Source organism: Tinamus guttatus, unplaced genomic scaffold (genome assembly GCF_059628265.1).
Source record: "Tinamus guttatus ecotype Peru unplaced genomic scaffold, ASM5962826v1 Tinamus_guttatus_pri_ptg001707l, whole genome shotgun sequence".
In the NCBI taxonomy this organism is placed as follows: Eukaryota; Metazoa; Chordata; class Aves; order Tinamiformes; family Tinamidae; genus Tinamus; species Tinamus guttatus.
The window spans coordinates 1,914-29,613 of record NW_028290241.1 but is presented as its reverse complement, the minus strand read 5'-3'; the positions used below and the strand labels follow the sequence as shown (position 1 = coordinate 29,613).

General features: G+C 64.1%; 1 protein-coding gene across 1 annotated transcript; it reads right to left on the bottom strand.

Moving 5' to 3' along the window:
• On the bottom strand, positions 1–27,700 carry LOC148590120 (hypoxia-inducible factor 3-alpha-like; the record flags this gene model as incomplete). Its single annotated transcript, XM_088539456.1, has 13 exons — positions 27,696–27,700; positions 24,692–24,876; positions 22,034–22,167; positions 21,531–21,641; positions 15,933–16,096; positions 13,941–14,047; positions 12,634–12,781; positions 11,791–11,912; positions 7,895–8,067; positions 5,875–5,949; positions 5,165–5,239; positions 2,463–2,745; positions 1–177 (listed from the first exon to the last, which is right to left on the bottom strand). Coding segments are annotated over exons 1-13 (1,759 nt in total), but the record flags the coding sequence as incomplete, so codon positions are not given.

Genomic DNA, 27,700 nt, shown 5'->3' with positions numbered 1-27,700 from the left:
CTCGGAAGCGCTCGTTCGCTCGGGCCTTCAGCTCCTCCGCGCGCTCCCGGCTCGCGGGGCTCGGGGGCCGCCCGGGGCCGCCGCCGCCCTCCGCCCGCTCCCCCTCCGCCATGGCCGCCGCCAAGCGCCGCGCCCGCCCCGCGCCGCCGCCGCCGCCGCCGAGTGTCGCAAACGCCGCTGTCGCAAACGGCGCCGCGAGGGGGCGGGGCCTCGCGGCCACAGAGCGGCCCCCCCGCGCCGGGGGATAGAGCGGCCCCGCCGCGGCCTCCCGACCATAGAGCGACCCCGCGAGGGGGGATAGAGCGGGCCCGCCTCGGCCTCCCGACCGTGGAGAGGGCACAAGAGCGACCAGAGCGGCCCCGCCGACAGCCTCGAGACCATAGAGCGACCCCGAGAGGGGGGATAGACTGGCCCCGCCGCGGCCTCGCGACCATGGAGAGGACGCAAGAAGGGCCAGAGTGGCCCCGCCGCAGCCTCGCGACCATAGAGCGGCCCCGCGAGGGGGGCATCGAGCGGCCCTGCCGCGGCTTCGCGACCATAGAGTGGAGCAAGAGGAGCCGGAGCGGCCCCGTCGCGGCCTCGCAACCATAGAGTGACCCCGAGAGGGGGGATAGAGCGGGCCCGCCTCGGCCTCCTGACCATGGAGAGGGCACAAGAAGGGCCAGAGCGGCCCCGTCGTGGCCTCGCGACCATAGAGCGACCCCGAGAGGGAGGATCGAGCGGCCCCGCCGCAGCCTCGGGACCATAGAGTGGAGCAAGAGGAGCCAGAGCGGCGCCGTCGTGGCCTCATGACCATAGAGCAACCCCGAGAGGGGGGATCGAGCGGCCCCGCCGCGGCCTCGCGACCATAGAGTGGCGCAACAAGAGCCAGAGCGGTCCCGCTGACAGCCTCGCAACCATAGAGTGGAGCAAGAGAAGCCAGAGCGGCCCTGCCTCCGCCTCACGACCATAGAGTGACCCCACGAGGGGGGATAGAGCGGCCCCGCCGCGGCCTCGCGACCATAGAGTGGAGCAAGAGGAGCCAGAGCGGCCCTGCCTCGGCCTCGCGACCATAGAGTGACCCCGCAAAGGGGGATAGAGCGGCCCCGCCGCGGCCTCGCGACCATAGAGTGGAGCAAGAGGAGCCAGAGCGGCACCGTCACGGCCTTGCGACCATAGAGCGGCACCAGGGGATATAGGTGCCCCGCTGTGGCCTCCCAACCATAGAGTGGGCGCAAGAGGGGCCAGAGCGGCCCTGCCGCGGCCTTGCGACCATAGAGCGACCCACTGAGGGGGGATAGAGCAGGCCCGCCTCAGCCTCACGACCATAGAGAGGGCACAAGAGGAGCCAGAGCGGCCCAGCCGGCGGCCTCGCTACCATAGAGTGGAGCAAGAGGAGCCAGAGTGGTCCCATCATGGCTTTGCCGTGGCCTCCCAACCATAGAGTGGGCACAAGAGGGGCCAGAGCGTCGCCGTCGCAGCCTTGTGACCATAGAGTGGAGCAAGAGGAGCAAGAGCGGCCCTGCCTCCAGCCTTGGGACCATAGAGCAGCACCAGGGGATAGACCAGCCCCGCTGGCCGCCTCATGACCATAGAGTGGAGCAAGAGGGGACAGAGCGGCTCCGTCAGCCGCTTCACGGCCATAGAGCAGCGCCGAGAGAGGGATAGAGCGGCCTTGCTACCAAAGAGCGGCACCAGGGGACAGAGCAGCCCCGTTGGTGGCCTCGTGGCCATAGAGTGGCACCAAGTGGGGGACAGAGCGGCCCCTCCTGTGGCTTCCGCCACCATAGAGCAGGACCAGGGGATAGAGCGGCCCTGTCGCGGCCTTGCGACCATAGAGTGGAGCAAGAGGGGCCAGAGCGGCCGCGACTGCAGCCTTGAGTCACTGCAAGGGGGCGGGGCCAATGGCCGCCATAGAGAGGCGAAAGGGGGGCCGGAGCGGCCGCGCGCAGGACCTCGAGCACCGGAGAGGGGCGCCAATGGCCCCCGTGTCCTCCATGTCCCCCCATTTCCTCAGTGTCCCCCCATGTCCCAATGTCCCCCCGTGTCCTCATGTCCCCAGTGTCCCCCCATGTCCCCAATGTCCCCCCGTGTCCCCCAATGTCCCCCCATGTCCCCCCACGTCCCCAATGTCCCCCCGTGTCCCCCAATGTCCCCCCATGTCCCCCCAATGTCCCCCCATGTCCCCAATGTCCCCCGTGTCCTCATGTCCCCAGTGTCCCCCGTGTCCCAATGTCCCCCCATGTCCCCCCATGTCCCCAATGTCCCCAATGTCCCCCCACGTCCCAGGCGGGGGCTGCGATGCCAGAGCAGTTTAATGACGCGAGCGAGCGGGCGGGGGGGCGGGGCCGGATGTGGGCGGGGCCGGGGGGCGGGGCCGTGTGCGTGTGGCGGCAGCGGCTGCGGAGCTGCCCCGGCTCCGCCATCTTGGTCATGGCGGCGCCCGCGTGGGGGCGGCCATCTTGTGACACGGCGAGGGCGGCCATCTTGGGTGGCGATGGCGGCGCGCATGGCGGCGGCCATCTTGTTCTGCCGGCGGCCATCTTGCGCCGCGGCGCCGCCAATGGCGGCCATCTTGGGCCAGGCCGTCCTCCGCGACGGCGGCCATCTTGTGCCCCGCGTCACGCGGGGGGCAGCCATCTTGGGCCGGGGCAGCTGCCGCTCTATGGAATGACGCGGCCCCTCCCCTGGGGCCACAGAGCGGCCATGTTGCCTCTGGGCGGCCGCCTCTCGCATGGGGGCGGCCATCTTGCACGAGGGCAGGCACTTCCGGGAGGGGAAGGGGGGGCCGCCATGTTGGGCGGGCGCAGGCACTTGCATGGGGGCAGCCATTTTGCACGGGGCGGGGGGCGCGGCCTTGCACAAGGCTCTCGCATGAGGCTGTAGCACCAGGGCGGCCATTTTGTCCCAGGACGGCCATTTTGTCCCAGGGCGGCCATTTAGCACCAGGGCAGCCATTTTGTCCCGGGGAGGCCATTTAGCACCAGGGCGGCCATTTTACCCGAGGGTGGCCATATTGCCCGAGGGCAGCCATTTTGAATCACGGTGGCCATTTAGCACCAGGGCAGCCATTTTAAACCAGGGCAGCCATTTAACCCAGGGCAGCCATTTTGCCGCAGGGCGGCCACTTAGCATCAAGGCGGCCATTTTCATCCCAGGCGGCCATTTTGTCCCCGGGTGGCCATTTAGCACCAAGGGTGGCTTTTGTAGGAGACTAACCCCATGCGGGCGGCCATTTTGTGCGAGGGGCGGCCATCTTGTGCGAGGGCGCGAGACAGAGCAGTACAAAAAGGGGGTGCGGGGGGGGGGGCTGGTCCCAATGGGGACGTAGGGGGGGGCTCGGGGTCCCCCCCCCTCATGGCGCCAGGACGAAGCCCCCCCCCACGAGGCCGTCAGCGACGTCCCCGTCGTCGTCATCGTCCCCAGGGGGGGCCCGGGCTGTGATGACATCATCAATGACATCCCAATAGCGACCCCCTCCCAAAATACCCCCTCCCAGGATAAACAGGCCCCGCCCCCCAGTTCTGATCCCCATTGGGGACCCCCTCCCTGTCGGAAACTCCCCCCCCAGAGACCCCCCCATAATGGGGACACCCCCCGCTCCAAATAAACCGCCCCCCCAGGGCCACCCCCCCACAATAGCTGGGACCCCAAAACCAGGGACCCCCCCCCAAAACCAGGGACCCCCCCAAAAACCAGGGACCCCCCCCATCAAGGACACCCTCCCCCGCATAAGGGACCCCTCCCCCCCCTCATTTGGAGCCTCCCCCCCCAAATAAGGGGACCCCCCCAATTTGCCCCCCCCCCTCACCATGGGGCTCCTGCAGCCGCCGGCCCCCGGCCCCACTGAGCAGCAGCCCCTGGGGACACAGAGAGGGGGGACACGGGGGGGACAGCGTCAACCTGGGACCCCCCCAACCCTCGTGTTGTCCCCCATGTCCCCCCCGTGTCCCTCCCTGTCCCCTCATGTCCCCATGTCTCTCCATGTCCCCCATGTCCCCCATGTCCCCCACATCTCCCATGTCCCCCCATGTCCCTCCATGTCCCCATGTCCCCCCATGTCCCCCACATCTCCCATGTCCCCATGTCCCCCCATGTCCCCCCATGTCCCCGTGTCCCCCCATGTCTCCCACATCTCCCATGTCCCCATGTCCCTCCATGTCCCTCCATGTCCCCATGTCCCCCACGTCCCCCATGTCCCATGTCCCCCATGTCCCTCCATGTCCCCCCATGTGCCCATGTCCCCCACATCCCCCATGTCCCCCATGATCCCCCCATGTCCCCCATGTCCCTCCATGTCCCCCCATGTGCCCATGTCCCTCCACGTGTCCCCACGTCCCCCACGTCCCCCCATGTCCCCCATGTCCCTCCATGTCCCTCCATGTCCCCATGTCCCCTCCATGTCCCCCCCGTCCCCCCCGTCCCTACCAGCCCGCGGGGCCCCCCCAGCTCCGGCTCCAGCTCCGGGCGCTTGAGGGGCCCCCCAGCGTCGTCACCGCCACCCGGTTCCAGCGCCCTGCAATCACACACTAATTACATGCTAATCACATGCTAATTACACGCTAATTTTATGCTAATGTCCCAGCAACGAAATGCTGACCACACGCTAATGACTTCCTGCGTACACATTAATGCTGTGCTAACCACATGCTAATTATATGCTAATGACACACTAAAACATCACGCTGATAATGTCAACAAGCCACCAATAGTACGCTAATGTCATGCTAATAACATGATAATGGATGCTAATTGCACGCGAATGTCATGCTAATACGCGTTAACACTGCACTAATTATATGCTAATGTCATGCTAATTACACGCAGATGACACATGTAGGGTGCCAGGACACGCCCCCTGCCCGGCCCCGCCCCCTCCCACGCCTCGGCCCCGCCCCCCACGTGCTGCAACCCCCCGCCCCACCACAGGCCCCGCCTCCTCGCGGGAAGGCCCCGCCCACCTTTTCCTGGGGGCGTGTCCCGCGGCGGGGCGGGGCCCGGCGAGGGCGGGGTCGCTGCCCCAGCGGCGCGGGGGCGGGGCTCCCGCGGGAGGCGGGGCCGGCGGGGGGCGGGGCCCGGGCAGGCTGCGGGCCCGGGGGCGGGGCGGGGGCGGCGGGGGAGGGCGGCGCCGCGCGGGGGCGGGGCCCGCGGCCCGGCCCCGCCCCCGGCCCCGCCCCCGCGGCGCCTCGGCCCCGCCCAGCTGGAAGTCGCCGTCCATGGGGATGTAGGGGGCCAGCATGGCCAGGTCCAGGGCGCAGGGCTGGGGGGGGGGGACACGGTGACACCCCCGCGGGGTGACAACAACCCCCCGCGGGGTGACAACAACCCCCCACGGGGTGACAACCACCCCCACCCCCACCTGGTGACACCCTCATCTGGGGACAGCCCCATCTGGCGACCTGTGCCTCCCCCCGCCTCCATGGGGTGACACCTCCGCCGCGGGGTGACATCAACCCCTCGCGGGGTGACACCAACCTCCCACCCATCGGGTGACACCCGGATTTGGCAACCTGTTCCCCAACCTTCCACCCTGCAATGAACCCCCCCCCCCCACCTCCATGGGGTGACACCCCGTCCATGGGGTGACACCAACTCCCCGTGAGGTGACATCAACCCTCCCCCCCATCAGGTGACACCCCCCCTCTGGTGACACCCGCGTTTGGTGACAGCCCTATCTTCTGGTGACAGCCCCATTCGGTGACCTGCATCGGGATGATCCCCCCTCCATGGGGTGACATCCCCCCCCATCAGGTGACACCAACCCCCCCCATCAGGTGACACCCCCATTTGGCGACCTTCCCCCCCCAACTGGATCGGGGTGACGCCCCCCATCGAGGTGACCCCCCCCCACATTGGGGTGACCCCCCCCATGGGGTGTCCCCCCCACCCCGGTACCTGCAGCGCTGTCCCCTGCCCCGTGCTGGCCCCCAGCAGCTTCTGCACCTCCAGGAGCAGCTCGTCCCCGGGGGGCTGGGGGGACAGTGTCACCTGCACCCCCCCCCCGGGACCCCCTGCCACCCCCAAGTCCTCCCAGGACCCAAATGGACCCGCTGGGGACCCCAAAGTTCATCTAGGGACCCCCCCAGTCCTCCAGGGACCCCCCAGAACCCCCAAGTCCTCCAAGGATCCCCCAAGTCCTCCAGGGACCCACAAAGTCCTCCAGGGACCCCCAGGGTTCTCCAGGGACCCCCAGGGACCCACCAAGTCCTCCAAAGACCCCCAGGGTTCTCCAGGGACCCCCCAAGGTCTCCCACGGACCTGCCCCCCCAAGTTCTCCAGGGACCCCCAGGGTCCTCCAGGAACTCACCCTAGTCCTCCAAAGACCCCGCAGGTCTTCCAGGGACCCTCAGAAAATCCCAAGTCCTCCAGGGACTCCCAAAGACTCCCCAGGGACCCCAAGACCCCACAAGGAGCTCCCCCAAGTCCTCCAAGGACCCCAAGGTCTTCCAGGGACCCCAGGGTCTCCCCAAGACCCCCCAGGGACCTCTAAATTCCCCCAAGGACCCCCCAAGTCCTTCAGTGTCCCCCAAGGACTCCCCAGGGCCTCCCAGGGACCTCTAGGGACCCCCAATGTCCTCCAGGGACCCCCCCCAGGTCCTCCAGGGACCCCCAAAGAGCCCCCAGGGACTCCCAAAGACCCCCAGGAACACACAAAGTCATCTAGGATCCTCCAGAAACCCCCCAAGTCCTCCAGGGTCCCCCATGGTCCTCCAAGGAATGCCAAAGACCCCCCAGGGACCCCAAGATCCCCCAAGGACCTCCCCCAAGTCCTTCAAGGACCCCATGGTCCTCCGGGAACCCCTCCCCCAAGTCCTCCAGGGACCCCCAGGGTCCTCCAGGGTCCTCCAGGGACTCCAAGATCCCCCAAAGACCTCCTCCAAGTCCTCCAAGGACCCCAAGGTCCTCCAGGGACCCCCTCCAAGTCCTCCAGGGACCCCCAGGGTCCTCCAGGGATCCCCCAGGGACCCCTAAAGTCCCCCAAGGACCCTCCAAGTCCTCCAGGGTCCCCCCCAGGGACCTCTAGGGACCCCCAATGTCCTCCAGCGATGCCCCAGGTCCTCCAGGGACCCCCAAAGACTTCCTAGGAACCCATAAAGTCCTCCAGGGTCCTCCAGAGACACTCCAGAGTTCTCAAAGGACCCTCTTGGTCCTCCAGAGACCCCAAAAGACCCCCCAGGGCTCCCCCCAAGATCTCCAGGGACCCCCATTGTCCTCCAGGAACCAACAAAGTCCTCCAGGGACACCCAGGGTTCTCCAGGGACCCTCCATGGACCTCCCCTTGAGTCCTCCAGGAACCCCGAAAGTCCTCCAGGAACCCCCCCAGGTCCTCCAGGGACCCCCAAAGTCCTCCAGGCCCTCCCCCCAGGTCCTCCAGGGACCCCCAAAGACCTCCCAGAGACCACCCCCACTTCCTCCAGGGACCCCCAGGTCCTCCAGGGACCCCCAAAGTCCTCCAGGGCCCCCCTAGGTCCTCCTAGAGACCACCCCCACTTCCTCCAAGGACCCCCATTGTCCTCCAGGAACCCCCAAAGTCCTCCAGGGACCCCCAAAGACTTCCCAGAGATACCCCCCCCAGGTCCTCCAGGGACCCCTAAAGACCTCCCAGAGACCTCCCCTCCCAGGTCCTCCAGGGTCCCCCAAAGACCCCCGGGACCCCCCCCAGGTCCTCCAGGGACCCCCAAAGTCCTCCAGGGACCCCCAAAGACCTCCCAGAGACCCCCCCCCAGGTCCTCCAGGGACCCCCAAAGTCCTCCAGAGACCCCCAAAGACCTCCCAGAGACCCCCCCCCAGGTCCTCCAGGGACCCCCAAAGTCCTCCAGGGACCCCCAAAGACCTCCCAGAGACCCCCCCCCCAGGTCCTCCAGGGACCCCCGAAGACCCCCGGGACCCCCCCGGGCCCGTCGGTGGGTCTCACCGGGGAGGGGCTGCGGGGCCGGCGCCGCGGCGGGGCGGCCGGGGCCGGCTCGAAGATGGGCGCCAGCAGGCGGGCGAGCTCGGGGGTGCAGAAGCGCCGGGGGTCCCGCTGCAGCGCGGCCTCGGGGACGTGCGCCGGCCGCACGAACGCCAGCAGCCGCGGGGCCCGCAGCTCTGCGCCCGCCGCCGGCGTCAGTGACCGCCCGAACGACCCCAGGGAACCCCCAAAACGCCCCGAACCCCCCCCCCAAACACCCCGAAACGGGCCGAGAAACCCCCCGAACGACCCCAGGGAACCCCCAAAACGCCCCAAAACGGGCCCAGAAACACCCCGAATGCCCCAAAACGGGCCCAGAAATCCCCCCAAATGCCCCGAAACGGGCCCAGGAACACCCCGAACACCCTGAAATGGGCCCAGAAACCCCCTGAATGCCCCGAAATGAGCCCAGGAAACCACCCCCAAACACCCCGAAAAGGACCCAGAACCCCGCGGAAAACCCTGAAACAGGCCCAGAAATCCCCCCAAACGGGTCCAGAAGTACCCCGAAAACCCCGAAACAGGCCCAGAAAAACCCCGAATGCCCCGAAATGGACCCAGAACCCCCTGAATGCCCCGAAACAGGCCCAGAAACGCCCCCAAACGCCCTGAAATGGACCCAGAAACACCCCGAATGCCCCAAAACGGGGCCAGAAATCCCCCCGAATGCCCCGAAACGGGCCCAGGAACACCCCGAACACCCTGAAATGGGCCCAGAAACCCCCTGAATGCCCCGAAATGGGCCCACGAACCCCCCTCAAACGCCCCGAAATGGACCAAGAACCCCCTGAATGCCCCGAAACGGGCCCAGAAATACCCCAAACGCCCCGAAATGGACCCAGAACCCCCTGAATGCCCCGAAATGGGCCCAGGAACACCCCGAACACGCTGAAATGGGCCCAGAAACCCCCTGAATGCCTCGAAATGGGCCCACGAACCCCCCACAAACGCCCCGAAATGGGCCCAGAAACCCGCCGAAAACCCTGAAACAGGCCCAGAAACCCCCCCAAACGCCCTGAAATGGGCCCAGAAACACCCCGAATGCCCTGAAATGGGCCCAGAAACCCCGTGAATGCCCCGAAATGGGCCCACAAACCCCCCTCAAACGCCCCGAAATGGACCAAGAACCCCCTGAATGCCCCGAAACGGGCCCAGAAACACCCCGAACGCCCTGAAATGGGCCCAGAAACCCCTTGAATGCCTCGAAATGGGCCCAGGAACACCCCGAACACCCTGAAATGGGCCCGGAAACCGCCCAAATGCCTCGAAATGGCCCCAGGAACCCCCCCCAAAGGCCCCGGAACAGGCCCAGAAACCCCCTGAATACCCTGAAACAGGCCCAGAACCCCCCCCAAACGCCCTGAAATGGGCCCAGAAACCCGCCGAAAACCCTGAAACAGGCCCAGAAACCCCCCCAAACGCCCTGAAATGGGCCCAGAAACACCCCGAATGCCCCAAAACGGGGCCAGAAATCCCCCCGAATGCCCCGAAATGGGCCCAGGAACACCCTGAACACCCTGAAATGGGCCCAGAAACCCCCTGAATGCCCGAAATGAGCCCAGGAAACCCCCTCCAAACACCCCGAAAAGGACCCAGAACCCCGCGGAAAACCCTGAAACAGGCCCAGAAATCCCCCCAAACGGGTCCAGAAGTACCCCGAAAACCCCGAAACAGGCCCAGAAACACCCCGAATGCCCCGAAATGGACCCAGAACCCCCTGAATGCCCTGAAACAGGCCCAGAAACCCCCCCAAATGCCCCGAAATGGACCCAGAACCCCACTGAAAACCCTGAAACAGGCCCAGAAACCCCCCCAAACGCCCTGAAATGGGCCCAGAAACACCCCGAATGCCCCAAAACGGGGCCAGAAATCCCCCCAAATGCCCCGAAACGGGCCCAGGAACACCCCGAACACCCTGAAATGGGCCCAGAAACCCCCTGAATGCCCCGAAATGGGCCCACGAACCCCCCTCAAATGCCCCGAAATGGACCAAGAACCCCCTGAATGCCCCAAAACGGGCCCAGAAACACCCTGAACACCCTGAAATGGACCCAGAAACCCCCTGAATGCCTCGAAATGGGCCCAGGAACACCCCGAACACCCTGAAATGGGCCCAGAAACCGCCCAAATGCCTCGAAATGGGCCCAGGAACCCCCCCCCAAACGCCCCGGAACAGGCCCAGAAACCCCCTGAAAACCCTGAAACAGGTCCAGAAACGCCCCCCAAACGGGCCCAGAAATACCCCAAAAACCCCGAAACAGGCCCAGAAACCCCCTGAATGCCCCGAAATGGGCCCAGAAACGCCCCCCAAACGCCCTGAAATGGGCCCAGAAACACCCCGCATGTCCTGAAATGGGCCCAGAAACACCCCGAACGCCCTGAAACAGGCCCAGAAACCCCCTGCAAACACCCCAAAATGGGCCCAGGAACACCCCCGAATGCCCAGAAACAGGCCCAGAAACCCCCAAAATGCCCCAAATGGGCCCAGAAACCCGCCAAACACCCCAAAATGGGCCCAGAAACCCCCTGAATGTCCCCAAACAGGCCAACATACCCCCCAAAACGGCCCACATACCCCCAGAAAACACCCAAGTGCCCCCAAACAGTCCCAGAAACTCCCCCAAAACCCTGAAATGGACCCAGAAACCCCCAGGAACCCCTAAAATGCCCCAAAACGCAGCCAAAATGGCCCCCAACTTAGCCCACATACCCCCCAAATGCCCCCAAACAGACCCACATACCCCCAGAAATGTCCCAAATACCCCCAGAAACCCCCACAATGCCCCAAATGGGCCAAGAAACCCTCCAAATGCCCCAAAATGGGCCCAGATATCCCCAGAAAGGGCCCAGATACCCCCACAAACCCCTGAAATGCCCCAAAACCGGCCCACATACCCCCAGGAACACCTAAAACACCCCAAAATGCACCCAGAAACCCCCCAAATGGACCCAAACACCCCCAGAAACACCCAAAATGGACATGGGAACATCCAAGACACACCCAGACCCCCCCAAACACCCCTGAAACCTCCAAACAGCCGCAGAAACCACAGAACAGCCCAGAACCCCCTGAAATGGCCATAAACAGCTTTAGGACCCTCTAAAATACCCCTAAATGCCCCAAAGTACCCCTGGAAACTCCCAACGCAACCCAAAACATCCCTGGAGACCCCCAAATACCCTGAAACAGCCCCAAACACCCCCAGAATCCCACAAAATGCTCCCGGATCCACCTAAAACACCCTGAAACAACTCCAGAACTGCCCCAAATGCCCCAAAATGCCACCAAACACCCTCAGAAATGACAAAACACCCCCCAAAATGTCCCCAGATCCCTTCAAAACACCCCAAACCCCCCAAACACCCCCAGAACCTCCCCAAAATACCCCAGGAGCCCCTCCAGACACCCCAGAAACACCCCCAAACATTCCCGAGAACCTCCCCAAATATCCCCAAAAATGGTCCAAACACCCCCAGAACGTCCCCAAAACTTCCAAACCTCTCCCCAAATAGCTCAAAACACCCCAAACACCCCCAAAACCCACCTGAACTCCCCAACACCTTTAAAACGCCCCTGAAACCACCCAAAACACCCACAAATGACCCCAACCTCCCCAGAACCTCTTAAATTTCCTCCCAAAACACCCCCCTCAAATACCCCAAACACCCCCAAAACCACCCTGGAAAACCCCAACACCCCCAAAACAACCCCAAACCCAGCGGTAACGCCCCAAACCCCCCACCAACCCCCAAAACACCCAAAACCCCCAAATGCCCCCCAAATCCTCCAGGTTCCCCCCAAAACACCCCCAAAGCCACCAGGAACCCCCCGTCCCCAGTGTCCCCGGTGTCACCCGCACCGAGACGCAGGTCCAGGAGGGTGTCTGGAGGCTCCGGTGGGGCGAGGGGGGGCGGGCGCCGTCCTTGTCCCCGTCGCTCCGTCTGTTCCAGGGAGAGCACCACGCCGGGGAGCTCCACCCCGCTGGGAACAACAGCCAGTGTCACCCGGTGTCACCCGGTGTCACCCGGTGTCACCCAAACACCCTCCCTGGAAACCCCTCGGACACCAACACCGTGCCAGGGAGCTCTACCCTGCTGGGAACAACAGCCAGTGTCACCTGCTGTCACCCGCTGTCACCCGTTGTCACCCAGTGTCACCCAGACACCCTCCCTGGAAACCCCTCAGACACCAACACCGTGCCAGGGAGCTCTACCCTGCTGGGAACAACAGCCAGTGTCACCTGCTGTCACCCGCTGTCACCCGTTGTCACCCAGTGTCACCCAGACACCCTCCCTGGAAACCCCTCAGACACCAACACCGTGCCAGGGAGCTCTACCCTGCTGGGAACAACAGCCAGTGTCACCCGCTGTCACCCGCTGTCACCCATTGTCACCCGTTGTCACCCAGACACCCTCCCTGGAAACCCCTCAGACATCAACACCGTGCCAGGGAGCTCTACCCTGCTGGGGACAACACCTGTCAACAACACCTGGTGTCACCCAGTGTCACCCGGTGTCACCCAGACACCCTCCCTGGAAAACCCCCAGACACCAACACCGTGTCAGGGAGCTCCACCTATCAACCGCAACCCATGTGTCACCCGGTGTCACCTGGTGTCACCCAGTGTCACTCATGTTCCTATGTCCCCACATCCCCATGTCCCCCGTCCACCTGTCACCCTGTCCGCCTGTCACCCCGTCACCTGAGCAGGAAGTGCAGGCAGACGATGGCCTCGGGGCGAGCGCTGCGGCTGTTGGCGACGACGGTGGCCTGGGTCTGTGCCCACACGTACCCCCCGCGCTTGGCCAACAGGCGGTACTGGCTCGTCACCGCCTGTCCCTTCACCAGCACTGCAGGGACACGGGGACAGGGTGGGACACAGGGACAGGGGGGTCACGTTGGGCAGGAAAATGGGGACAGGGAGCAGTGGGAACAATGGGACGTGGGGACAATGGGACATTGGGACAATGAGACATGGGGACAATGGGACGTGGGGACACAGGGACATGGGGACAATGAGACGTGGGGACACAGGGATGTGGGGACAGTGGGACATGGGGACACAGGGACATGGGGACAACGGGAATGGGCATGAGGGGTAGAGAGGGGCCCAGGGGGTCCCCACGGGGAACAGGGGGGTGTCGGGGGCTGTAGGGGGTGTAGTTGGGGTGTAGCACCCCCGTGCGGCTGTTGCTCGTGCGTGATGACGCTGTGGCTCAGGGGGTTCATTGGTGTACAGGGGGGTCTAGGGGGTACATGCAGGTTCAGGGGAGTTCAGTTCGGGTGTGTCGGGGGTTGTAGCTGGGGTGTAGCACCCCGGTGCGGCTGTTGCTCATGCGCGGTGATGCTGTGGTTCACGGGGTTCATTGGTGGGGGGTCTAGGGGGTACATGGGAGTTCAGGGGGGTGCAGTTCAGGTGTAGAGGGTGTAGTTGGGGTGTAGCGCCCCGTTGTGGCTGTTGCTCATGCACGGTGATGCTGTGACTCAGGGGATTCATTGGTTTACAAGGGGGTCTAGGGGGTACATGGGAGTTCAGGGCAGTTCAGTTTGGGTGTAGGGGGGTGTAGTTGGGGTGTAGCGCCCCGGTGTGGCTGTTTCTCATGCACGGTGACGCTGTGGCTCAGGGGGTTCATTGGTGTACAGGGGCATCTAGGGAGTACATGGGGGTTCAGGGGGTACAGTTCGGGTGTAGGGGGGTGTAGTTGGGGTGTAGCGCCCCGGTGCGGCTGTTGCTCACGCACGGTGATGCTGTGGCTCAGGGGGTTCATTGGTATACAGGGGGGTGTAGGGGGTACATGGGGGTTCAGGGGGGTACAGTTCGGTTGTAGGGGGGTGTAGTTGGGGTGTAGCGCCCCGGTGCGGCTGTTGCTCACGCGCAGTGATGCTGTGACTCAGGGGATTCTTTGGTTTACAGGGGGATCTAAGGGTACATGGGGGTTCGGGGGGGGTTCAGTTCGGGTGTAGGGGGGTGTAGTTGGGGTGTAGCGCCACGGTGCGGCTGTTGCTCACACGCGGTGACACTGCGGCTCAGGGCGCCCGAGTCGAGCGCGTGGACAAGCTCGTAGAGGGAACAGCCGAGGAGCTCGTGGGGCGCGAAGCCGGACACCGCCTCCATCCTGCGGGTGACAACAACACCCAGGGGCGCTACAGCATCAACAACAGCCCCCCGGTACAGCCCAAAACCGCCTCCATCCTGCGGGTGACAACAACACTCAGGGGTGCTACAGCATCAACAACAGCCCCCCGGTACAGCTCCAAACCGCCTCCATCCTGCGGGTGAAAACAACACCCAGGGGTGCTACAGCATCAACAACAGTCCTCCCCCCGCCGGTACAGCCCGACACTGCCTCCATCCTGTGGGTGACAACAGCGCGCATGGGTGCTACAGCGTCAACAACCACCCTACAGCGCGAGTTGAGTTGAGGGATTTCAGGGGCTGTCCCTGTCTATGGGGCTGTCCCCATGTCTCCAGTGTCCTCAGTGTCCCAGTGTCCTCAGCGTCCCCAATGTCCCCCATGTCCCCAATGTCACCTCTCGTCGCAGTAGGTGAACCGCATGTCCAGCTGGGGGTGTCCCTGTATATGAGGGTGTCCCCATTGTCCCCAATGTCCCCATTGTCCCCATTGTCCCCATTGTCACCTCTCGTCGCAGTAGGTGAACCACATGTCCAGCTGGGGGTGTCCCTGTCTATGGGGGTGTCCCCCATGTCCCCCATGTCCCCAGGGTGTCCCCAATGTCCCCCATGTCCCCAATGTCCCCCATTGTCCCCAATGTACCCAGGTTGTCCCCAATGTCCCCAATGTCCCCAGTGTCACCTCTCGTCGCAGTAGGTGAACCGCATGTCCAGCTGGGGGTGTCCCTGTCTATGGGGGTGTCCCCATTGTCCCCAATGTCCCCATTGTCCCCATTGTCCCCAATGTCCCCAACGTCACCTCTCGTCGCAGTAGGTGAACCGCATGTCCAGCTGGGGGTGTCCCTGTCTATGGGGGTGTTCCCATTGTCCCAATGTCCCCCATGTCCCCATTGTCCCCAATGTCCCCAATGTCCCCAACGTCACCTCTTGTCGCAGTAGGTGAACCGCATGTCCAGCTGGGGGTGTCCCTGTATATGAGGGTGTCCCCATTGTCCCCAATGTCCCCAATGTCCCCAATGTCCCCATCGTCACCTCTCGTCGCAGTAGGTGAACCGCATGTCCAGCTGGGGGTGTCCCTGTATATGAGGGTGTCCCCAATGTCCCCCATGTCCCCAATGTCCCCATTGTCCCCATTGTCCCCATTGTCCCCAACATCACCTCTCGTCACAGTAGGTGAACCGCATGTCCAGCTGGGGGTGTCCCTGTCTGTGGGGGTGTTCCCATTGTCCCCAATGTCCCCAATGTCCCCCATGTCCCCAATGTCCCCAGGTTGTCCCCAATGTCCCCAATGTCCCCAGTGTCACCTCTCGTCGCAGTAGGTGAACCGCATGTCCAGCTGGGGGTGTCCCTGTCTATGGGGGTGTTCCCATTGTCCCCAATGTCCCCAATGTCCCCCATGTCCCCAATGTCCCCAGGTTGTCCCCAATGTCCCCAATGTCCCCAGTGTCACCTCTCGTCGCAGTAGGTGAACCACATGTCCAGCTGGGGGTGTCCCTGTATATGAGGGTGTTCCCATTGTCCCCATTGTCCCCAATGTCCCCAGGTTGTCCCCAATGTCCCCAATGTCCCCAGTGTCACCTCTCGTCGCAGTAGGTGAACCGCATGTCCAGCTGGGGGTGTCCCTGTCTATGGGGGTGTTCCCATTGTCCCCAATGTCCCCAATGTCCCCCATGTCCCCAATGTCCCCAGGTTGTCCCCAATGTCCCCAATGTCCCCAGTGTCACCTCTCGTCGCAGTAGGTGAACCACATGTCCAGCTGGGGGTGTCCCTGTCTATGGAGGTGTTCCCATTGTCCCCAATGTCCCCAATGTCCCCCATGTCCCCAATGTCCCCATTGTCCCCATTGTCCCCATTGTCCCCAACGTCACCTCTCGTCGCAGTAGGTGAACCGCATGTCCAGCGAGTGGCGGCTGAGGACGGCGCCGGGCGCCAGCGGCGCCTCGATGGCCCCCGGGTGGGCGATGGCCTCGCAGAGCAGCACCAGGGCGCGGGGCGGGGGGCGGCCCCCCCAGCGCCCCACACACTGCACCACCTGCGCGACCCACAGCGAGACCCATAGCGAGACCCATAGCGACACACAGAGACCCCCCATGGACACCCCCCTCCATGGAGTCCCCCCCATAGAAATCCCCATGGAGACCCCCCAACACCCCCCGACCTCCCCAAGCACCCCCAAAATCCCCTCCAAGCCCCCCCCCGGGGACACCCCCAGGATCCCTCAGGGACCCCAACCCCCCAGGAGCCCTGAAATCCCCCTGAGGACCCCCAAAATCCTCCCAAATCCCCCCCAGGACCTCAATGACCCCCTAAATGCCCCCAAATTCCCTCCCAGGACCCCCAGGGACCCCTCCAGGACCCCAATGACCCCCCAAACACCCCCCAAATCCCCTGCATGGACCCCTAGGGACCCCAATGACCCCCCAGGAGCCCACAAATCCCCTCAGGAGCACCCCAAATCTCCCAAATCCCCCCAAGTCCCCCCAGGGACCCCCAGGATCCCTCAGAGACCCCAATGACTTCCCCAGGACTCCCAAATGCCCCCAAATCCCACCCAACCCCACCCCGGGACCCCCAAAACTCCCCAAATCTCCCACAGGGACCCCCAGGACCCTCCAAATCCCTCCCCAGGGACCCCCAAATCCCTCAGAGACCCCTATGACCACCCAGGGACTCCCAAACAGCCCCAAATCCCCCCAAAACTCCCCCAGGAACCCCCAAATCCCCCCATGGACCCCAATGACCCCCCAGGAGTCCCCAAATCCCGCTAGGACACCCGAAATCCCACCAAACCCCCCCAGGGACCCTCACGACCTCTCAGAGACCCCTATGACCCCCCAAGACTCCCAAACACACCCAAATCCCCCCCCAAAATCCCCAGGACCCCCAAATCCTCCACAGGGACACTCAGGGATCCCAATGAACCCTCAGGAGCCCCCAAATCCCCCAGGGACCCCTGGGACCCCCCAAATCCCCCTCAGGGACCCCCAGGGACCCCAATGAACTCCCAGGAGCCCCCAAATCACCCCCAGGGACCCCTAGGACCCTCCAAATCCCCCCAGGGACCCCCAATGACCCCCCAGGACTCCCAAACACCCCCAAATCCCCCCCAGGGACCCCTGGGACCCACCCAAATCCCCCTCAGGGACCCCCAGGGACCCCAATGACCCCCCTAGGAGCCCCCAAATCCCCCCAGGAACCCCCAAATCCCCCCTAGGGATCCCCAGAACCCTCCAAATCCACCCAGGACCCCCCAAACCCCCCCAAATCCCCCCCAGGAACCTCCAGGACCCCCCAAATCCCCCAACCCCCCCCAGGGACCCCCAGGGACCGCAATGACCCCCCAGGAGCCCCCAAATCCCCCCAGGATCCCCCAAATCCTCCCCAGGGACCCCCAGGGACCCCAATGACCCCCCCAGGAGTCCCCAAATCCCCCCAGGAATCCCCAAATCCCCCCAGGGACCCCCCAAATCCACCCAGGACCCCCCAACCCTCCCCAAATCCCCCCCAGGGACCACCAGGACCCCCCAAATCTGCCCCCCCCTCCAGGGACCCCCCAGAAGCCCCCAATTTCCCCCAGGATCCTCCAAATCCCCCCCAGGGACCCCCAGGGACCCCAATGCCCCCCAGGACCCCCAAATCCCCCCAGAACCCTCAAAACCCCCCAAAATCTCCCCAGGGACCCCCAGGGACCCCAAAGACCCCCCCAGGAGCCCCCAAATCCCCCCAGGAACCCCCAAATCCCCCCTAGGGACCCCCAGGACCCTCCAAATCCACCCAGGACCACCCAGGACGCCCCAAATCCCCCCAGAAACCTCCAGGACCCCCCAAATCCCCCAACCCCCCCCAGGGATCCCCAGGGACCCCAATGACCCCCCAGGACCCCCAAATCCCCCCAGAACCCTCAAAACCCCCCAAATCCTCCCCAGGGACCCCCAGGGACCCCAATGACCCCCCCAGGAGCCCCAAAATCCCCCCAGGAACCCCCAACCCCCCCAGGGACCCCCAGGACCCTCCAAATCCATCCAGGACCCCCCAACTCCCCCCCAAATCCTCCCCAGGAATCTCCAGGACCCCCCAAATCCCCCAACCCCCCCCAGGGACCCCCAGGGACCCCCAATGACCCCCAGGACCCCCAAATCCCCCAGAACCCTCAAAACCCCCCAAAACCTCCCCAGGGACCCCCAGGACCCTCCAAATCCCTCGAGGACCCCCCCAGGGACCCCCCAGGACCCCCAAAATCCGCCACCCCCCCCAGGGACCCCCAGGAGCCCCCAAATCCCCCCAGGATCCTCCAATTCCCCTCAGGGACCCCCAGGGACCCCAATGACCCCCAGGATCCCCAAATCCCCCCAGAACCCTCAAAACACCCCAAATCCTCCCCAAGGAGCCCCAAACCCCCTAAATCTCCCACAGGGACCCCCAGGACCCTCCAAATCCCTCCCCAGGGACCCCCAAATCCCTCAGAGACCCCTATGACCACCCAGGGACTCCCAAACAGCCCCAAATCCCCCCAAAACTCCCCCAGGAACCCCCAAATCCCCCCATGGACCCCAATGACCCCCCAGGAGTCCCCAAATCCCGCTAGGACACCCGAAATCCCACCAAACCCCCCCAGGGACCCTCACGACCTCTCAGAGACCCCTATGACCCCCCAAGACTCCCAAACACACCCAAATCCCCCCCCAAAATCCCCAGGACCCCCAAATCCTCCACAGGGACACTCAGGGATCCCAATGAACCCTCAGGAGCCCCCAAATCCCCCAGGGACCCCTGGGACCCCCCAAATCCCCCTCAGGGACCCCCAGGGACCCCAATGAACTCCCAGGAGCCCCCAAATCACCCCCAGGGACCCCTAGGACCCTCCAAATCCCCCCAGGGACCCCCAATGACCCCCCAGGACTCCCAAACACCCCCAAATCCCCCCCAGGGACCCCTGGGACCCACCCAAATCCCCCTCAGGGACCCCCAGGGACCCCAATGACCCCCAGGATCCCCAAATCCCCCCAGAACCCTCAAAACACCCCAAATCCTCCCCAAGGAGCCCCAAACCCCCTAAATCCCCCCCAGGGACCCCCAGGGACCCCAATGACCCCCCAGGAGCCCCCAAATCCCCCCAGGATCCTCCAAATCCCCCCCAGGGACCCCCAGGGACCCCAATGACCACCTAGGACCCCCAAATCCCCCCAGAACCCTCAAAACCCCCCAAATCCTCCCCAGGGACCCCCAAACCCCCTAAATCCCCCCCAGGGACCCCCCAGGGACCCCCCAGGACCCCCAAAATCCGCCACCCCCCCCCAGGGACCCCCAGGAGCCCCCAAATCCCCCCAGGATCCTCCAAATCCCCCCCAGGGACCCCCAGGGACCCCAATGCCCCCCAGGACCCCCAAATCCCCCCAGAACCCTCAAAACCCCCCAAATCTTCCCCAGGACCCCCCAAACCCCCTAAATGGCCCCTAGGGCCCCCCCAGGGCCCCCCACCTTCCAGGCGGGCGCCCGCAGCCCCAGGCTGCGCCCACGGGGGCTCAGGGCGCTCCTCATGCGCAGGGAGCAGCCCCCGGCGCCGCGGCGGCGGCCAGCGCCTGCGGGGACACGGGGACATTGGGGACACTGGGGACACCGGGGGATAACGGGGACATTGGGGACACAGGGACATGGGGGACAATGGGGACACCGGGGGATAATGGGGACATGGGGGATAATGGGGACACTGGGGACACGGGGACATGGGGAGACACGGGGACAGGGGAGGATAATGGGGACATTGGGGACACGGGGACAATGGGGACATGGGGGATAATGGGGACACCGGGGACACGGGGGGACACGGGGACACGGGAGGATAATGGGGACATTGGGGACACGGGGACAATGGGGACACAAGGGGATAATGGGGACATTGGGGACACGGGGACATGGGGAGACACGAGGGGATAATGGGGACATTGGTGATATTGGGGACATGGGGGGCATGGGGGGATAATGGGGACATTGGGGAGACTGGGGACAGAGGGAGATATAGGGACAATGGGGGATAATGGGGACATTGGGGACATGGGGACATGGGGAGACATAGGGGGATAATGGGGACATTGGGGACACGGGGACACAGGGGATAATGGGGACATGGGGGATAATGGGGACATTGGGGACATGGGGACATGGGGAGACACGGGGGGATAATGGGGACATTGGGGACATGAGGGGAACACGGGGACACGGGGGGATAATGGGGACATTGGGGACACGGGGGTGCGGGGAGACACGGGGACGTGGGGGATAATGGGGACATTGGGGACACGGGGACATGGGGAGACACGGGGGGATAATGGGGACATTGGGGACATGAGGGGAACACGGGGACACGGGGGGATAATGGGGACATTGGGGACACAGGGGCGCAGGGGGACATGGGGACATGGGGAGACATGAGGGGATAATGAGGACATTGGGGACACAGGGACATGGGGAGACACGAGGGGATAATGGGGACATTGGGGACACTGGGGACACAGGGAGATACGGGGACATGGGGGATAATGGGGACATTGGGGACATGGGGAGACACGAGGGGATAATGGGGACATTGGGGACACCAGGGATAATGGGGACATTGGAGACACTGGGGACAGGAGGAGACACGGGGGGATAATGGGGACATTGGGGACACAAGGGGATAATGGGGACATTGGGGACATGGGGACATGGGGAGACACGGGGGGATAATGGGGACATTGGTGATATTGGGGACATGGGGGGACATGGGGAGAATGGGGACATGGGGGGCATGGGGGACACGGGGGGACACTGGGGGCATGGGGGGACATTGGGAGGCATGGGGGGATAATGGGGACATTGGTGACACTGTGGACACGGGGGACATGGGGAAATAATGTTGACATTGGGGACACAGGGACATGGGGGGATAATGGGGACATTGGGGACACAGGGACATGGGGCACATGGGGGACATGGGGGGACATTGGGGACAGGAGGATATTGTGGGATATGGGGAAATGGGACCATGTGGGGATATGGCGGACATGGAGACATTGGGGGATATGGGGACATTGGGGACACTGGGGACATGGGGCATGAGGGGACATTGGGGACATTGGGGACATGGGGGTGTGTGGGGATAATGGGGACATGGGGACATTGGGGATATGGGGGACACTGAGGACACTGGGGACAATGGGGATATTGGGGACTTGTGGGGACACGTGGGGATGCGTAAGGACACCAGGGGCATGTGGGACATGTGGGGACATGCAGGGACATTGGGGACATGTGGGACATGGGAGGACATGCAAGGACATGTGGGGGACACAGAGGGACATAGGAGAACACCGGAGACACGGGGGGATGCACAGGGACATGTGGGACACGTGGGGCCACGAGGGGACACGAGGGGACCTGGGGGGACACATGGGGACAGTTTGGGACACCCGGGGATGCGGGGGGGACACTTGGGGACACTCGGGGACGCGCTCACCGTGCCGGGGGCTCAGCAGCTCCTGCAGCTCCTCATGGTCACAGGGGTGGACGAAGTCGAAGGCGCTTTGACCCATGAGCTCCAGCTGGGGACACGGGGACATGGGGGGACACGGGGGGACATGTGGGGACACATGGGACACGCGTGTGACACGCAGGGCACCCACGCAACGAGGACACGCCGTGCGAGCGCACGCCGAGGACACCCTAAGGACACCCCAGGGACACCAAGGTCACATGGACGCTCCAAGGACACTCCAAGGACACCAAAGCCACCCCAAGGCCACCAAGTGCATCCTAAGGACACCAAGGCCACCCCAGGGACACCAAGGCCACCCCAAAGCCACCAAGGCCACCCCAAGGGCACAGAAAGGACACACCAAACACACACCAAGCGCACCCCAATCACACCAAGGCCACCAAGGCCGCCCCAAGGTCACCAAGGCCACCAAGGCCACCCCAAGGCCACCCGGCACACCTGGCTGAGCCCCAGCAGGCGGTGCACGTTCTCGGACAGGTAGATGATGTCCCCAGCGTCACTGAGCACCATCACGAAGCCGCCCAGCGCCGGCAGGTAGCAGCCGTCCACAGGCTCGGCCGCCTCCGCCGCGCCTGTCCCCAAGGGGCCCCAGGGTGGTGGGAGGTCCCCGACGTCCCCAGGGTGCTGGGGGGTCCCCATAGTGGTGGTGGGACCCCAAGGGGACGTTGGGTTCCATGGGGCACAGTTGGGACCCCAAGGGGACATTGACCTCCCTATGATCATGGTGGCTCCGCAAGAGCACGTTGGGTTCCCTGGGCCACCGTTGGGTCCCCAAGAGGTCGTTGGACTCCCCATGGTCATGGCGGGTCCCCAAAGGGACATCGGGGTCCCCATGGTCATGGGGGCTGCCCAAGAGCACATTGCGTTCCCCATGATTGTGGTGGATCCCCAAGGGGATGTTGGGTCCCCAAGAGCACATTGGGTTCCCCATAGTCATGGTGGATCCCCAAGGGGATGTTGGATTCCCCATGGTCATGGTGGGTCCCTAAGAGGATGTTGAGGTCCCCATGGTCACGGTGACTCCCCAAGAGGCCATTGGGTTCCTAGGCACATGGTTGGGTCCCCAATAGCATGTTGGGCTTCCCATGGTTGTGGTGGATCCCCTAGGGGACGTTGGGTCCCCAAGAGCATGCTGCGTTCCCCATGGTGATGTTGGATCCCCAAGGGGACATTGGGTCCCTAAGGGACTGTTGAGTTCCCCATGGTCATGGTGGCTCCCCAAGAGGTCGTTCGGTTCCCGTGGTCATGGTGGCTCCCCAAGAGGGTGTTCAGTCCCCAAGAGGCCATTAGGTTCCCCATGGTGGTGGTGACTCCCCAAGAGCACGTTGAGTTCCCCATGGTCATGGTAGGTCCCCCAGAAGACATTGGGTTCCTATGATCATGGTGGGTCCTCAAGAGGCCATTGGGCTCCCCATGGTCATGGAGGATCCCCAAGGGGCCATTGGGATCCCCATGGTCATGGTGGGTCCCCAAAAGGATGTTGGGTCCCTAAGAGGACATTGGGTTCCCCATGGTCATGGTGACTCCTCAATGGGATGTTGGGTTCCCAGGCGCACGGTTGGGTTCCCAAGAATCTGTTGGGTCCCCAAGCTCCTCATGGTCATGGTGGGTCCCATGGGCTCCCCATGGTCATGGTGGGTCCCCAAGGGGACATTGGGTTTCCAGGGGCAGTGTTGGGTTCCCAAGAGGCCGTAGGGTTCCATGGGCCAATGTTGGGTCCCCAAGAGGACATTGGGTTCCCCATGGTGGTTTGGGGTCCCCAAGGGGACGTTGGGTTCCAAGGTGCATGGTTGGGTCCCCAAAGGCATGTTGGGCTCTGCGTGGCTATGGAGGGTCCCCAAGAGGCCGGGGGGCTTCCCATGGTCATGGTGACTCCCCAAGAGGATGTTGGGTTCCTAGGCGCACGGTTGGATTCCCAAGAGCATGTTGGGCTCCCCATGGTCAGGGTGACTCCCTAAGGGGATGTCGGGGTCATGGAGGGTCCCCAAGGGGCCATTGGGTTCCTCATGATCATGGTGGTTCCCTCAAAGGCCATTGGGTCCCATAGGGCAGCGTTGGGTCCCCAAGAGACTGTTTGGCTCCCCATAGCCATCAAAGGTCCCCAAGAGGCCATTGGGCGCCCCGTGGTCATGGTGGGTCCCCAAGGGGTCGTTGGGCTCGCCATGGGCATTGAAGGTCCCCAAGAGGCTGTTGGGCACCCCATGGTCCTGGTGGGTTCCCAAAGGGTCATTGGGCTCCCCAAGGCCATCGAAGGTCCCCAAGGGGCCATGGGGCTCCCCATAGTCCTGGTGGGTTCCCAAGGGGCTCTTGGGCTCCTCATGGTCATGGTGGGTTCCCAAGGGGCTGTTGGGCTCCCCATGGTCATCAAAGATCCCCAAGGAGCCATTGGGCTCCCCATTGCCATTGAGGGTCCCCAAGGGGCGATGGGACTCCCCATAGTCCTGGTGGGTCCCCAAGGAGCCGTGGGGCTCCCCATGGCCACCGAAGGTCCCCAAGGGGCCATGGGGCTCCCCATAGTCCTGGTGGGTTCCCAAGGAGCCATGGGGCTCCCCATAGTCATGGTGGGTCCCCAAGGGGTCGCTGGGCTCCCCATGGCAATCGAAGGTCCCCAAGGGGCCATAGGGCTCCCCATGGTCATGGTGGGTTCCCAAAGGGTCATTGGGCTCCCCACAGCCATTGAAGGTCCCTAAGGGGCTGTGGGGCTACCCATAGTCATGGTGGGTTCCCAAGGGGCTGTTGGACTCCCCTTAGACATCGAAGGTTCCCAAGGGGCCATGGGGCTCCCCATGGTCATGATGGGTCCCCAAGGAGCCATTGGGCTCCCCATGGCAATCAAAGGTCCCCAAGGGTCCGTGGGCTCCCCATGGCCATCGTCGGTCCCCAAGGAGCCGTTGGGCTCCCCATAGCCATGGTGGGTTCCCAAGGGCCTCTTGGGCTCCCCATGGCCAATGAAGGACCCTAAGGGGCCATTGGGCTCCCCATGGCCATGGTGGGTCCCCAAGGGGCCGTGGGCTCCTCATGGTCATGGTGGGTTCCCAAGGGGCTGTTGGGCTCCCCATGGCCACCGAAGGTCCCCAAGGGTCCCCGGGGGCTCACCGGGGGGCAGCAGGCGGCGCAGGCGCAGGTAGCTCAGCGTGAGGCGCATGACGGTGGCCTTGTCGAGGTGGGCGCCGCGCGCCAGCGGCAGCGCCCGGGCCAGCTGCGCGAAGGCGGCCGCCTCGCGGCTGCGGCGGCTGCGGGCGGCGTCCCGGGAGCGCTCGCGCCGCGCCTCGGGGACGCTCCTGGGGACAATGAGGTCCTAGGGCTGACACTGAGTCCCTAAGGGTGACACTGAGTCCTTATGGGGGACACGGAGCTCCGCGCCTCGGGGACGCTCCTGGGGACAATGAGGTCCTATGGGTGACACTGGGATCCTATGGGGGACACTGCGATCCTATGGGGGACACGGAGCTCGCGCCGCGCCTCGGGGACGCTCCTGGGGACAACGAGGTCCTATGGGTGACACTGGGATCCTATGGGGGATACTGGGATCCTATGGGGGACACCGAGTCCCTAAGGGTGACACTGAGTCCTATGGGTGACATTGAGTCCTATCGGGGACACGGAGCTCGCGTCGCGCCTCGGGGACGCTCCTGGGGACAATGAGGTCCTATGGGTGACACTGAGGTCCTATGGGGGACACTGGGATCCTATGGGGGACACGGAGCTCGCGCCGTGCCTCGGGGACGCTCCTGGGGACAACGAGGTCCTATGGGTGACACTGGGATCCTATGGGGGACACTGAGTCCTATGGGGGACACAGAGCTCGCGCCGCGCCTCGGGGATGCTCCTGGGGACAATGAGGTCCTATGGGTGACACTGAGCCCCTATGGGGGACACCGAGTCCCTAAGGGTGACACTGAGTCCTATGGGTGACATTGAGTCCTATCGGGGACACGGAGCTCGCGTCGCGCCTCGGGGACGCTCCTGCGGTGACAATGAGTTCCTATGGGTGACACTGGGATCCTATGGGGGACACTGGGATCCTATGGGTGACATCGAGTCCCTAAGAGTGACATTGAGTCCTATGGGGGACACTAGGATCCTATGGGGGACACGGAGCTCGCGCCGCGCCTCGGGGACGCTCCTGGGGACAATGAGGTCCTATGGGTGACACTGGGATCCTATGGGGGACACCGAGTTCCTAAGGGTGACACTGAGTCCTACGGGGGACACAGAGCTCACGCCGCGCCTCGGGGACGCTCCTGGGGACAATGAGGTCCTATGGGTGACACTGGGATCCTATGGGGGACACTGGGATCCTATGGGAGACACCGAGTCCCTAAGGGTGACACTGGGGTCCTATGGGGGACACTGAGTCCTATCGGGGACACGGAGCTCGCGCCGTGACTCGGGGACGCTCCTGGGGACAACAAGGTCCTATGGGTGACACTGGGATCCTATGGGGGACACGGAGCTCGCGCCGCGCCTCGGGGACGCTCCTGGGGACAACGAGGTCCTATGGGTGACACTGGGGTCCTATGGGGGACACTGAGCCCCTATGGGGGACACCGAGTCCCTAAGGGTGACACTGAGTCCTTATGGGGGACACGGAGCTCTGCGCCTCGGGGACGCTCCTGAGGACAATGAGGTCCTATGGGTGACACTGGGATCCTATGGGGGACACTGGGATCCTATGGGGGACACTGAGCCCCTATGGGGGACAGGGAGCTCGTGACGCGCCTCGGGGACGCTCCTGGGGACAATGAGGTCCTATGGGTGACACTGGGATCCTATGGGGGACACTGAGCCCCTATGGGGGACAGGGAGCTCGTGACGCGCCTCGGGGACGCTCCTGGGGACAACGAGGTCCTATGGGTGACACTGGGGTCCTATGGGTGACACTGCGATCCTATGGGGGACACTGGGATCCTATGGGGGACACAGAGCTCGCGCCGCGCCTCGGGGACGCTCCTGGGGACAATGGGGTCCTATGGGTGACGCTGGGATCCTATGGGTGACACTGGGATCCTATGGGGGACACGGAGCTCACGCCACGCCTCGGGGACGCTCCTGGGGACAACGAGGTCCTATGGGTGACACTGAGTCCTATGGGGGACACTGGGATCCTACGGGTGACACTGGGATCCTATGGGGGACACTGGGATCCTATGGGGGACATTGAGTCCTATCGGGGACATGGAGCTCGCGCCGCGCCTCGGGGACGCTCCTGTGGTGACAATGAGGTCCTATGGGTGACACTGAGTCCTATGGGGGACACGGAGCTCACGCCACGCCTCGGGGACGCTCCTGGGGACAACGAGGTCCTATGGGTGACACTGGGATCCTATGGGGGACACTGAGTCCTATCGGGGACACGGAGCTCGCGCCGCGCCTCGGGGATGCTCCTGGGGACAATGAGGTCCTATGGGTGACACTGGGATCCTATGGGTGACACTGAGCCCCTATGGGGGACATTGAGTCCCTAAGTGTGACACTGAGTCCTATGGGGGACACGGAGCTCACGCCGTGACTCGGGGATGCTCCTGCAGTGACAATGAGGTCCTATGGGTGACACTGAGCCCCTATAGGGGACACTGGGATCCTATGGGGGGACACTGAGCCCCTATGGGTGACACCAAGTCCCTATGGGTGACACTGGGATCCTATGGGTGACACTGAGTCCTATGGGGGACAGCGAGCTCGCGTCATGACTTGGGGACGCTCCTGGGGACAACAGGGGACATGGAGCCCCTATGGGGGACACTGGGATCCTATGGGGGACACTGAGCCCCTAGGGGTGACACCGAGTCCCTAAGGGTGACACTGAGTCTTATGGGGAACACGGAGCTCGCGCCGCGCCTCAGGGATGCTCCTGGGGACAATGGGTGACACCGAGTCCCTATGGGTGACACTGGGATCCTATGGGGGACATTGAGCCCTACAGGGGACACCGAGTCCCTAAGGGTGACACTGAGTCCTATGGGGGACATTGAGTCCTATGGGGGACACAGAGCTCACGCCACGACTCGGGGACGCTCCTGGGGACACCCAGGGGGACAGTGGGTGACACTGAGCCCCTATGGGTGACCCTGAGTCTTGCGGGGGACACGGAGCTCACGCCAT